The sequence below is a fragment of the Cynocephalus volans genome, chromosome 16 (genome assembly GCF_027409185.1).
Source record: "Cynocephalus volans isolate mCynVol1 chromosome 16, mCynVol1.pri, whole genome shotgun sequence".
Taxonomy (NCBI): domain Eukaryota; kingdom Metazoa; phylum Chordata; class Mammalia; order Dermoptera; family Cynocephalidae; genus Cynocephalus; species Cynocephalus volans.
Window position 1 is genome coordinate 59038142 of NC_084475.1, and position 14064 is coordinate 59052205.

Below are 14064 nucleotides of genomic sequence, written 5' to 3' on the forward strand. Positions count from 1 at the left end.
GGTCACCAGCATTGGCGACCATAATTGGACACTATCCCACCTAGAATCCAATCTTTTTTTCCCCACTACTCTCCAACTTTCATTCATATTGTGCTTATTCCTGCATTTGCTCTAGTTCCTCTTCTTACTCAAAATGTCCTCCCTTCTTTACTCTCTCCTAAAGATTTAGCTCAGTGCCTTCCACTTTCATGAATCTTTCCTTTAACTCTGTGGTTAAGAAGATAGAATCTAGCTCTGCCATTTTCTAGCTGTGCGATCTCTAACTGTGCTGGTGCCTTCTTTTCCCCATCTGTAGAATGAGTGTAATAATGGAACATACCCGAGGTGATGATTTAAAATAGGTTATTACAGCTAAAGTTCAAAACAGTGCCTACTTATACCAGTAGTGCTATCTGAGAACCAACTATTAGTAGTAGTAGTAGTAGTAATGGTAATGGCTCTCATTTATCTCCCTAACATTTATTATATGTACCACATAAATGAACACATAATTATAAACTCTTGTATTTTTTGTTTTTTGTTTCAAATAGATTATAGCCAACTTGAAGGCAGGGAATTGTCATTCATTATCCTCGGAGTACTGGCAAGTTATAGGACTCATTAAATTCTTGAGGAATTGATTTTATATCAGCTTCAAATATGGTGCTGAACACATAGCCACTGCCCAGTTTGGCAAGGACTATATACATTCCTTAATGAGCATAGTTAATACGGAACATTTTGATCATCAGAACTAATTCTATGTAGAGTTTATTAGGGTATCATGTACACAAAAGTACTTAATAAATATTATTAGTATTATTAATAGTAATAATGTTTGTTCTGGCCCTGTTGTGGAATCTATGTTCCCTTTAGTCTCTTCATTTATGCATAAGGCACAACCAGATTTGAAGAGGTGGAGTGGCCATCTGTTCTAGATCTAGTCTTGAATATGGAATTTTGCCCTGGGGTGAAATCAAGTGCTTTGAGCATCTGGGCTGGATATATGTGGCAGAGCTGAGGCTTTGAATTCTCCTAGTAATTAAATAAATCACACAAGGGAAATTTCTAGAAGTATTTGCTCAGTTTGACTCAGCCCTGACACAGACTTGTTGATGTGCTTATATGTAAGAGTCATATGCCAAGCCCCATCTTCTCAATGGTTTTTTTTGTTAGCTGTGAAATAAATACCAGCCAAAGAACAATATTTAGCTGGAAGCTTAAATGGATTCATTATCAATATGTACTTGCTTTGATAAGATTTAGTAAGATATTTAGGGCATATAAATTTCTTGCTTCTTTAGTGAAATCATTTGTGGAACTTTACAATTTTATTTTACGTGTACAATTGTTAATACTTTGACATCTATCTACTCTCTTAATGATGATTTTTAAAAAGTTCTATTATATAATTCAACTTGAATTAACTCTTTTCATTATACTAGAAAAGAAAAAATGACAGCTATTTTTAGAGAAGAGTTTTTGATAAAAATGTATTACCTTAAGTGGGTAAACTTTAAAGTATGTAAATTATGTCAATAAATCTGTTTAGAAAGCTGTTTAAAAAAATTACTTCTCCAGGAAACCATGATGTTAATGATGACTCCAGAATATTTAAGTAGCCAATTATCACCTTCCTCACAATCTAATCATACTGAAAAAAGACTAATCCATAATGATTCAGTAAAACTCAAAATTATATGTAGCTAGCTAAAACAAAGACTCATTGATAAAGACTGGAAAACTAGATCTAATAAGACTGAAGTGGAATGGCTTACTGTCTTTTTTCCTGAACACTATTGCTGACTGTTTACAATAAATTATAATAATTGAAAAGTAGATTAACTTTTATTAAGATATACAACCAGGAATGTATTCTTATTTTGAAAATGTCCTCAGATATTGAGACAATTCCTAGCCCATGACACTCCAAGAATTGCAAGGAGGCTGACATAAGTTTTTGAAAGTTCAGTTAACATTTATTGAATGCTACTTTGTGCCATGTAGCTTTTTTATTTACCTTGAAAATAAACATTAGCCAAGACCATTATTCAACTGATGCAAATAGAGTGACACTTTTTTAAACTTCTAATGTTTTTAGTAATGGATTATTTAAAGAGTTGTTCTAGTCTGAAAGTTTTAGAATTGCTTAAAGAGGAACTGAGCAGATTTTAAACTGATAATAGAAGACAATTTTGTAATGGATAGACGAGAAGTAAAGATAAAAGCAGATGGAAGTAGCACCCAGAGTTGAAAACAGATGGATTTGTTAAAAAAAAAAGAGAGAGAGAGAGAAAAGTAAAGCAGAGCCCCAGCATATAAACACAAAGTTAGTGTGATCCTATAAAAACAAAAAGTTAACTTTGATATATGGGTAGAAGATAAAACATTTCAAAGAACTCAGTGCAATGGTGGCTCTACTATAAATCTGAAAGGTATAATTTGGAAGTATTCATGCATTCATACATTGTTATATTTCAACCAAATAACATAGCATTTTCTAATAATTGCATTTTAAATGAAAGTATTCAGAGTACATCCTGTTGTAACAGGGCTGCTCATTATGTAGGCTACTTAACATTGGTTGATTCTACCTCATTTATGTGCCTCTTTCTAATGATATTTGAGTGATATATGGAGGTGGATCCTGTGGTTCCTGTATTATTCATCCCTGTTTATAAATTCTGTTGGGATGCACAAGATATAAAACCTATTTAAATCATCTTAGAAGCCTATTGGAACATATAACCATCCACCCCAATCCATTTGTAACTTGTAGAATGTTAGTCCATCAGCTTAGCATCTGGATGACAGACTTTCTCCCCAGCACAATTCTGGTATGATTTTTGGTAACTTGATATCGATGTAGTCCACCCAATACCTTGGCCTTTCAATTTTTCAGCATCTTCAATTCCAATGATTAGTCCCATCATCATATCCCTGAATGATGGTTTTCAGCTAGGAGTACCGCTCATCTTAGGAGCATTTGGAAATGTGTACAGGTGCTTTTGGGTGTCATGCTGACTGTGAGAAACTACTGGCATATAATGCCCAGGAGCCAGGGATGTTAAACATTCTGTATTGTGAGGCAGAACGCTGCACAGTGAAAAATTGTCATCTCCCAAATACCAAAAATATCCCCATTAAGAAACATTATTCTTGGCCTTGTCATTAGCAATAACTGCATCAACTCCAAAATCTACATTTCTGACATTTTATTCGTTAACAACCATTTCTTCTCATATGCACACTGCAGCAATTCATTGACCCAATTACAACCTCAAATTCATTGGCCTTATGTTATTATCCTCCTCCCATCATACCCTTGCTTCCCTCCTCACGCAGCCTGGCATCCATGTTCTGTCATGGTCACTTTCTTGCATAAATTCTCAACTTCTTCGTCTGACTCTCTGTCATATTCAAGTGAGAAAAAAAACAAACGTAATTATTTCAAATCTTTACCTACTTTCTGCCTGAACCCAAGCCCACGAATGTAGCTAAAGAAAACCACAACTATGCTGATGGGTCTTAAATTAATAACCAAGAACTTCAGGCGGGCTCTCAGTACCACCTGATAATCCTGTTATATTTTCCCAGTGCATTCAGGCTCCATAGTTCCCAAACAGTCCTCCCATGCTCTCAACCCTCCAGCAGTCTTCCCTGCTTAGCTCCTCAATATCAGCTTCTTATTTCACTGAGAAAACAGAAGCAACCTGAAGAAAATTTCCAGTTTTTTCCCATCACTAAACCTACAACCCTCCTGAATTCTGTACCCACATACTGTGTCTTCCCCCATATTACTAAGGATGAACTGTCTGTGCTCCTACCTAATGCTAATACCTTGGTTTATACATTGGATTTCATCCCCTGATATTCCCAAGGACTTTGCCCCTGCAGCTTTAACACTACACTCTGCACCACCAGTTTCTCCTCTATAATGGATCACTTCCATCAGCAAACACATTCCATTTATCGAAAAACCCTCTATTAGACTCTATATCTCCTCTAGCTACTGACTTACTTTTGTCCTCCCTTGTATAGCAAAACACTTCAAAAGTGATACCTAATCTCCCTAGTTCCTTACCTCCCATTCCATTTTGAACCTTCTCCAGCTAGGCTTTTAATCTTATTACTTCACTAAAGCAGTTTATCCAAGGTCACCAATAACCCCCATATAGCCCAATCTTTATTCAGTTCTCAGTTCTTGTCTTATTTGAACTCTCGGGAGCATTTGACATTGTTCATCACTTCTTCCTCCTTGAAACACTTTTTTAAACCTTATTTATGAGGTAACGCACTCCCCTGGTTTTTCTTATACCCATCTAGCTGGTCTTTCTCTGAGTGCTTTGCTGATCCTCATCCTCTTTCTCCTGAACATCTACATGTCAGAGTTCCCTAGGGTTCAGTCTTTATGACTCTCCTCTTCATTATCTATATTCACTTTCCAGGCAATCTCTGCCAATACCACAATTTTAATACTATCTACTGACCTCTGACTCTCTAATATATAAGTCTAGTCCCAATCTGTTCTTGAAACTGTGAATTTATAAATCTGCCTCCTAATAGTGATCATCACTTGGTTGTCCAATAGCCGTCTCAAAGTTAACTTGTCCAAAATATTAGAAAAAATTATTTTACTCCTCCCAGCTTTACTTCCCTTACAGTGTTCCCCATCTCAGAAAATTTTTTTCACTAGTCATCCAGATGGTTAGGCCCCAAACCTAGAATCATCCTTGGATCTTCCCTTTCTCTTACCTTACATTTCTAATCCTTCACCAGATCCTGTCTGCTGTATTTGAAATAGATCCAGAATTCTGCTGCATGTCACCACTCTCCTGGTCCAGGTTATCATCTCTTGCTTGTACCTCTGCATTAGCTTCCTAGTTAGTCTCCCTCTTCAGCTCTTGCTCCAGAACAGTCTTTTCTCCATCCATTGGCAGAATGATCCTTTTAAAATGGAAAACACATCCTGTCACTCCCTTGCTCAAAGCTGTTTCATGACTTCTCATACACAGTAAAATAAAAAGCCTTGACTTCTCTAAAAGGTCTGCATGATCAGTCATACTGTTACTTCTATGACTTCAATTTCTTCTACATTTCACTTCCCTTATTCCACTTTAGCCTATCTTGCCAACTGACTTTCTTGCTCTTCTTTGAACACTGTAAGCCCTTTTCTCTCTCAAGGTCTTCACCCTCTTGTTCCATACATTCAAATACCTTATCTTGCACTTCTTCAGGTCTCTCTGCCCTGTAGACTTTAGAACAAATAAAACAATAGAAAACAAAGAAGCTAGCAAAACCTATAAGGTAGTTAAATTTAAATAATTGTTGACCTTAATGATTATAGTATTAGAAGTGGGAGGGAAGTGAGTTGGTTGGAGGAGTTGTTTCTTTTTTGCTTTGGTGGAACAATATGGAAGACGAGGAAATCTAAATGTTGATTGAAAATATAATTTTAAATATCTGTTTAAAAGATTTAAAGGTGACCATAAGAACAGAAATATTCATTCTTAAAGAGTTTTAATAAAAGAAAAAGAATAAAGAAAGCTTCGTCAGTCGAACACATGCCAGGAAGAAGAAAGAAAAGAAAGGAGGAAGAGTTGCAGGGAGGGAGAGAGGCAGAGAGGGAGGAAGAAAAGAAAGATGAAAGAAAGAAAGGGAGTAATACATATGAAACATGATACATAAAAAAGATAGGATGTAGATGTTCCTTATATATTTTGGATATTCACTCTTGTCAGATATATGGGTTGCAAATATTTTTTCCCATTCTGTAGTTTGCTTTTTCACTCTGTCGATTATTTCCTTTGCTGTGCAGAAGCTTTTTGGTTTGATACGATCCCACTTATTTATTTGTTTATGTTGCCTGTACTTTTGGTGTTATAGACAAAAAAAAAAAAAAAATTATTGCCTAAACCAATGTCATAGAGCTTTTTCCCTAAGTTTTTTACTAGGGGTTTTATGGTCTCAGACCTGATATTTTGAGTTCATTTTTGTGTATAGTATAAGATAGGAGTCCAATTTCACTCATTTGCACATGGATATCCAGTTTTCCCAACACCATTTTTTGAAGAGACTGTCTTTTTCCTGTTGTGCATTCTTGACACCCTTGCCAGAGATCAGTTGACTGTATATGTGTGGAGTTATTTTAGGGCTCTCTATTCTATTCCATTGTTCAATATGTGTGTCTTTATGCCAGTACCATATTGTTTTGATTACTGTAACTTTGTAATATATTTTATAATGGGCTAAGGACTTTAATACACATTTCTCCAAAGAAAGCATATAAATGGCCAACAGATATATGAATAAGATGCTGACCATCACTAATCATAAGGGAAATGCAAATCAAAACCACAGCAAGATTTCACACTATACCTGTCAGGAAGGCTATTATATATATATATATATATATATATATATGTAATATGTTTTATATATTTATATATTATATATATATATTTAAAAAGGATATTCAAAGAAACTATTTACATCTTACTTCACAAAGTTCAACAAGTTCAGAAGAGAGAAAATATGGTGTAATATCGCTGTGATTTAACAAAATAAGTGGCCAAAATTTATCTCTCTACTTAAAAATTCTAAACATTTTTGTATGATTTAAAGAAAAGAAGAAAAAAAAGGAAAATGAAAAGTGAGTTCATGAATTGTTCTAAAATGAATGGTGAGACTATCAGAACCTTTGGAATTCAGCCAAAACTTACCTTTCAATTCAAGATGCTAGAAAGAGAAAACAAAGGAAATGGAACCAGAGAGGAGTATATAAGAATCTTAAATTGTGCGCATAATGCATTTTTTTCTTTAAAAACAAATTTGATAAGTCCATACCTGAGCACGGAGCCAAAATGGTAACCCTGCCTAACTGTGGAGTACACCTCTGATCCTGTCCACCTACAGAGCTTGAACAGCAACCTTCCCCAGCCTCAGAACCCAGTCTACAGAGCTATCCATGCAGGGATTCAAGTCATTGTCCCTGGTCAATTGCAGGTGAAGCCTGGGCTCCACCTGACCAGGGAGCCCAACCCACAATCTCAGCTGGCAATAAAGCCCAGCCTGTAGCCCTGCTCATTTGCTGAGCACACTCTATTATCACACCCATTCAGGGAGCCCAGCCATCTATCCTGCCGGACCACAGAGCACAACTAGTGAGCTCGCATGATCATGGAGGCCAGCCTCTAGCTCCAACCAACAGCACAGTACAGCTTGCAGTCTGTTCCAACCAGGGAGCCCAGCCAGCAACCCTGCCTAAGTATGGAGCACATCACAGCACCACCTGATCAAGGAGCCAAGCCTGCAGCCCCACTCAACCACAGAGCATAGCCTGCAGCCAGCTCGACCTGGGAGCCTAGTAACAACCTTGACCATCCATGGAGCCCAGCCAGCAGCCCTGCCTGACTGCAGAAGCCAGCCAGAATCCCTGCCCAACTACAGAACCTGACAGCAAACACTACTGACCCTAAAGAAATGGAGATCTCTGAACTAACTGACAAAGAGTTCAGATTAGACCTCTTAAAGAAGTTCAGTGAACTACAAGAAAACAGGATAGACAACTAGATTTAATTAAGAAAGCAGTACATGAACAAAATGAGAAGTTCAACAAAGAAATAAAAACCAATAAAAACACCCAAAAATCCTAGAGGTGAAGAATACTGTGAGTAAACTGAAAAATTCAATAGAAAGCTTAAACAGCAGACTAGTGAAACATAAGAATCAGTGAACTGAATTCAAAGACAGGTCATTTGAAATTATCCATTAGAGAAGCAAAAGAGAAAAGAATGAAAAAGAGTGAAGAAAGCATACAGGATCTGTGGGAAACCATCAAACAAAGCAATATATGCATTATATAGGAATTTCAGAAGGAGAAGCGAGATAGAGGGACAGAAACAAACAGAAAGTTTATTTAAAGAAATAATGGCTGACAACTTTCCAAATTTGGGGATAGAAATGGACATGCAGATTTATGAAGCCCAAGGCCTGTAATATTTGATCCCAAAAAGGTCTATAGTAAAACACATTATAATTAAATTGTCAAAAGTCAAAGACAATGAGAGAACTTTGAAAGTAGCAAGAGAAAAGTGACTCATTACATACAAGGAAGCCCTCATAAGGCTATGAGTGGATTTCTCAGCAGAAACCTTGCAGACCAGGAGGGTGTGGGGTGATATATTTAAAGTATTTGGGGGTGGGGTGGGGGGAAGGCCAACCAAGAATACTATAGCTGGCTTCAGAAATGAAGGAGAGATTAAGACTTTCACCAAAATGGCCGGCCCGTGGCTCACTCGGGAGAGTGCGGTGCTGATAACACCAAGGCCCTGGGTTTGGATCCCATATAGGGATGGCCGGTTCACTCACTGGCTGAGCGTGGTGCTGACAACACCAAGTCAAGGGTTAAGATCCCCTTACTGGTCATCTTTAAAAAAAAAAAAAAAGATTTTCACCAATAAACAATACTGAAGGGAGTCCATGACCACTAGACCTGCCTTATAAGGAATACTAAAGGGAATTCTTCAAATTGAAATAAAAGGACTCTAATTAGTAAAGCTTAATATAGAGTCAAAGTTAGAATTCTCTAATTTTGTAATGGTGTTACATAAATCACTTTCAACTCTAAAAGATTTCTTTAAAGTATTAAAAATAAATGTAATGACAATAACTTGATATTGGATACACAATATAATAGAGCAAACTTACAGATACATACAACAATATGGATTAATCTTAAAAATACCATGTTAAGTAAAAGAAATCAGACAGAAAAGAGTACATAGTATATTGTTCCATTTATATGACATTCCAAAACAGGTAAAGAGATGACATAAATCAAAACATTGCTGTCTGGGTGTGGGAGGAATTGACTAAGGGGCATCAGGGAAGTTTTTTGAGTATGAAGATTTTTTACATTTTGAGCAGGGTGGTGGTTACACAAATGCATACAACTGTCACAACTCATTAAACTAAACATTTAAAATCTGCGCACTGTATTTCACTCTAATTATGACTCTTTAAAAAAACAACATATTATGGGAGAAAACAGAATTATGAAGATGACAAAGATCTAAAATATGTTTAATTGGAGTCTTCAAAGGACAAAACTGGAAAAAATATATAAAAAATATATCAAAAGCTATAACCCAAAAATAATCTCCAGAAATAGAAAGACTTCTAAGAACATAACATGAACCAGGGAAAATTGATCTAATATATCATACTTTGCAAATGTTTTAGTAAGGCTTCTGGACTTAAGAAGATAACAGCTAAGTAAAAACTTCTTGTCACTTATAAGGGGGAGAAATGAGACAATTCTAAAGGCCATCTCGGAGCTTTGTATAACATCGCATGAAGCCTCTTTTGGAACTGTGGCACAGTTTAGCTTTTCCCTCTGCCCAGTCCTGCTTCCCTACGTTTCATATTGGTATGCTACCATATCAGTAAGAGCAGATAAATTCAATCTCATTAAAACTGTTGTAGAACATGGAAAGAGAAAGAGATAGATTGCACAAAATAAAAAGGAATCAATCTCGTATTACTGCAGAAATCCTAGGAAAAATATTAGCAGGTAGAATTCAGCAGCACATTAAAAAATAATATACCACAACCAAGTGGAGTTTATTCTATAAATGAAAGGATAATTTAATACAAAGAAAATTATTGGTAATTTTATTAATAGATTTAGGATGGAAAATAATATGGTAGTCTATGTCAATGCTAGCATGGATTTAAGGCAATTTAGTATCCATTTTTGTAAAAAATAAAAATAAAATATAAGTAGATAGCTACTTTCTTAATATATTAAAATATGGCCGTCTCAGCCCAAAATCTGGTATCATGTTTCTGAGGAAATTAAAAGGACACCCACTAAAATCAGAAAGAATTACTATTTAATATTGTTCAGGAGAAACTTAATAACTAGTTAAATAAGAAGAGAAAAAGAAACAAGATGTAAAAATTAGAGAATAGGAGATAAAATCATCAATCTTTGCAGATATGATTTAATTTCTAGAAATGAAAAAAATCAGATGAAAAATGCCTATAATAAGAAAATTCAATAAGGTGAATGTGTATCAACAGTCTTTATATATACAAGCCATTATCAGCATTAGAAGCAGCAAAAGTAAAATAAAATTAAATGCACAGGAATAAACTGGATCTATAAAGACAAACCTTTTAAATGATCTTTATAAACACAAATAAAGCATTAAACAAATGGAAAGGAATACCATATTCTTTGATTAGGAATACTCAACATCCTAAAATAATAACATAATCCAAAGAAAATTTAACATGATTGAAATAAAATTACCAGTAAGATTTTTTGCAGGGAGGGGATCTGGTCAAGCTGAATCTGAAATTCATATGGAATACCAAACAAGCAAAAATTATCAAGAAAAATGTGAAAAAGAAAGGTAATAATAGGAAGAGTGCCCTACCAGATATTAAGATTTATTATAAAGCCTCACTAGTTAAAATATATTATGAAGCTTTACTAATAGAGAGCTGGAACAGAATAAAAGTCCAGAAACTGACCCAAGCACTTATGAAATCAGTGGGGAAAAGATGGCCTATTTGCCAAGTGGTGGTGGGAGAACTGAGTATTATTCTGTGTAATTATTTTCTAAACAATTACGAATGGCTAAGAAATTTTAAACTGAAAAAAATAAAAACTTTAAAGTAGAAAAATTATGGCTTGAAAGCACCTTTTATAGATCTCATTGTGGAGAATGCTTTTTTAAAGTATCCCACTAAATTCAAAAGTGAGAAAGGAAAAGATTTATCGATTTGAGTACATACAAAAATTAAAATATTTTTCTTTGGCATAGAATGCTGTAATTACTATCAAAAGAAAAAGAGCAAATTATGGAAAAATTGAGATGTGTACAAAAGACAAATATAATTTTCCTAATATATAAACAACTCCTGTAAATAACTAAGATAAACAGAAAAAAAAAAGACAAAAGATATAGAATTATCTCTTAAGGCTGATGCTCAACTTCATTTATAGGAGAAAGGACACTTAAAAATACAGTGAAAAAACAAACTACAGTGAAATACCCAGGTTGTTGTGTTACTAATGGTGTGGAGAAACACACATTATTTTCATAAGTTTTTGTAGAGATATAAATTAGTACTATTTTGGAAGGGGAGTGGGGATAGAATTAAGTAACAGCTACCAAAATTACAGTTATTCAGGGCCGGCCCCGTGGCGCACTCGGGAGAGTGCAGCGCTTGGGAGTGCAGTGGCGCTCCCACCGCGGGTTCAGATCCTATATAGGGGTGGCCGGTGCGCTCACTGGCTGAGCGCGGTGCAAGCGACACCAAGCCAAGGGTCACACACACACACACAAAAATTACAGTTATTCAAACTCTTTAGTCCAGCAATTTCACTTCTAGTGCTATATACTGGAGATGCAAAATTAATATATGAGCACCATTATTTATAGCAACAGTGCTTGAGCTAGCAACAGATTGGAAACAGCCCAAACATATAACTAAACTGCTCTCAGCTCACAAAGCCATGAACTGAGGCACAGAAATTCATCCACCCAGAGTAAAGGTCTCTTTTTCTTATGCACACATAGGTGTGGTATGGGCTAACATTTATTGATTTGTCAAAGGGGGAACTTCAGGACTTTTATGAAGCAATCCTAGCATTTTTATAATTTTTAAAAACCCTGTATTGTTGTCTTGCCCACACGTAACTTATCGGCTCTTCTACTCAACTTGTCTTTCTCTAGTCCTTCCAAAGCATTTCTAGTTCAGTTTTAATAAAATAGAAATAACTCTTTCTGTGGTCATCTTTCATCTGCTTGTGTAATAATTAAATGAATTATGTAACTAACCCATTAGAACTAATATATACATATTTAGGAATGAATAAAACTGACTCTTGGCATAAGGACAACCAGTGGGAGTAGCTGTGCTTCAGCATGATTAAATGCTGCAAGCGTTCACCAACCAAGATATCAATTGGTATATCTGAAGGAGGGATTGGAGAGCTTTGATGAATCCAGCAAGTTGGTTAAGTGGTCATTTAAGAAAGCTTTTATTGCATAGTGACAATAAATAAAGAGCAAAACATTATATCCCCCCCCAAAAAAATCAGAGAAATCCTAATAAAAATGATTTGCTAGTATCTTCACATTTTTAGGTTATGACTGCTTTGTTTTCATTATGACTTCAATGTGAGCTCACATTCTTTCCAATATGTTACAGGCTTTAGTCAAAGAGTTGCAAAATGATGTCCATGTGATAAGGCGGCAAATTAGAGATCTTAAAAAAATGCAAAAAAACAGGGATGCTTCTAAAACCTCAACACATAAAGCACAGACCTTGGCAGCTTCTATCCTGAACATTTCACAGTCAGATCTAGAGGAAATATTGGATACAGAAGATGAAGTGGTAAGAACATTTAAATATTTATTGGTAAAAGGCTTATGGCACATTGAATTTTAGTATTCTTACAATTTAATCTTTAAGGCAATATTAATGACATTAAGATTATTAAGGTGGCAATGAGAGATATACATCAAGTTTTAACCAACTCATAAAACCTTTAGAGAAATTTAACTGTGTAACATAGAAATAAGTCAATACGTATAACCTTTCATATTGCTTGTTTGTTAAAGTCAGTTATCATTTCCTGTCTCTTCCATTTTCTTTAATTTACTTCATCATATTATATATCTTCCAAGCAAATATTTTTAATTAAGCCAGATTCAATAGGTTTAGGTAAGCTGAGTAACTATTGATTTGAGGATTTTTCCTCCTATGTGAAATTTTTTAAAAAGCAGCAAATCTATTGGCTTTCCTGGCTAAAGTCAAAATTATTATTGGTCAATATATTGTTTGAAAATATATTGTTGAAAAATATATTTATATTAAATTGGGTAAAATGCTCCTATTTGATTGAATTTATATGCATATTGGAATAGGTCTTCAGTAGCGTTTCAGCACTTCCTGGGGATGGCATGCATTTTTTACATAGTTATTACCGTAGAAACAGCAGAATCTCATCCTACACACACAATCTTGTGTGAAACCTGTGCAGAGTGCTCAATCCTGTTCTACTTATGCCTCTGAACTTTAATTCGCGAACATTAGGTTTTTTATTGTTTGGAAAGATTAACAGATGGTAGTAGTAGTAGCTTCCCAATAAATACTTGCTCAATGAATAAACAAAATGATAGACTTATTAGTTTGTATGAGACCATCCTCCAGCCCCCCATCAGCTTCTAAAAGATCTTCTGTGTAGAGTAGATCTACAATTTGCAAAGATTTTTAAAACTGCCAAGAATTCTTAGAAAAGAAGTCAAAGAGTCTTGCAGAGATTACCATCATCCCACAGGTGAATAAAATGGTGAATGATCAGTTTCCAGTTTTCAGCAGCTATGCCACAGTGTCTGTTCAGAATTCTACCAAATTCTGAACGTTGAAGTACAAAGCATTATCAAATATAATGCTCATAGTAGATAATAATACCTCTGGCAAGTGTGTTCACTATGCCTTATTATGGACATTTAATTAAAATTAGATGATTGATAATGAGAAACCTAACAATAAATTAAGGCTGAGGCCTCTACTATTGCCTAGGAGTTTAAAAATAAGCAAATTTAGCAAAATTCCTCATGTGAGTACATCTGTATGCATGTGTGTAGTGTATATGCACATGCACACACGTACGAGGGATCTTCAAAAAGCTCATGGAAGGATCTGTATTATATTTCAATTCTACTTTTCCGTGAACTGTTTGAAGTACTCTTGTACATATATAAACTCACATACATATTCTGGAACACAGAGCAATCACCTTTGTTCGGTCCCTAAAAAGATGCCCTCTGTAGGTTGATAAGTTAGAGAAAAGCATCCCCTTTGAATGGGCAAATTAGAAAAAGTTGTCCCCTTTGAGTATATGAATTAGAAAAGGGTATCTCCTAATAGTCCCCCCAAACTGGATGGTGCCTTTCTGTGAGGAAATGGCACCTCTGCCTCTGGGCAGATGTAGTCTAAAGCCAGAGTGTACAGCACTGCAATATGCACCTTAAATGAAGGCCACCCTGGAAGAAAAAGGAC

General features: G+C 35.4%; 1 protein-coding gene across 1 annotated transcript in view; it reads left to right on the top strand.

The window, feature by feature from the left end:
* The window catches only part of CNTLN (centlein), a 289401-nt gene that overhangs the window by 260313 nt on the left and 15024 nt on the right, over positions 1 to 14064 (top strand). The window contains exon 24 of the mRNA XM_063081076.1: positions 12208 to 12393. Within this exon, the coding sequence (XP_062937146.1) occupies positions 12208 to 12393 (186 nt within the window). The remainder of the gene's footprint in view (positions 1 to 12207; positions 12394 to 14064) is intronic.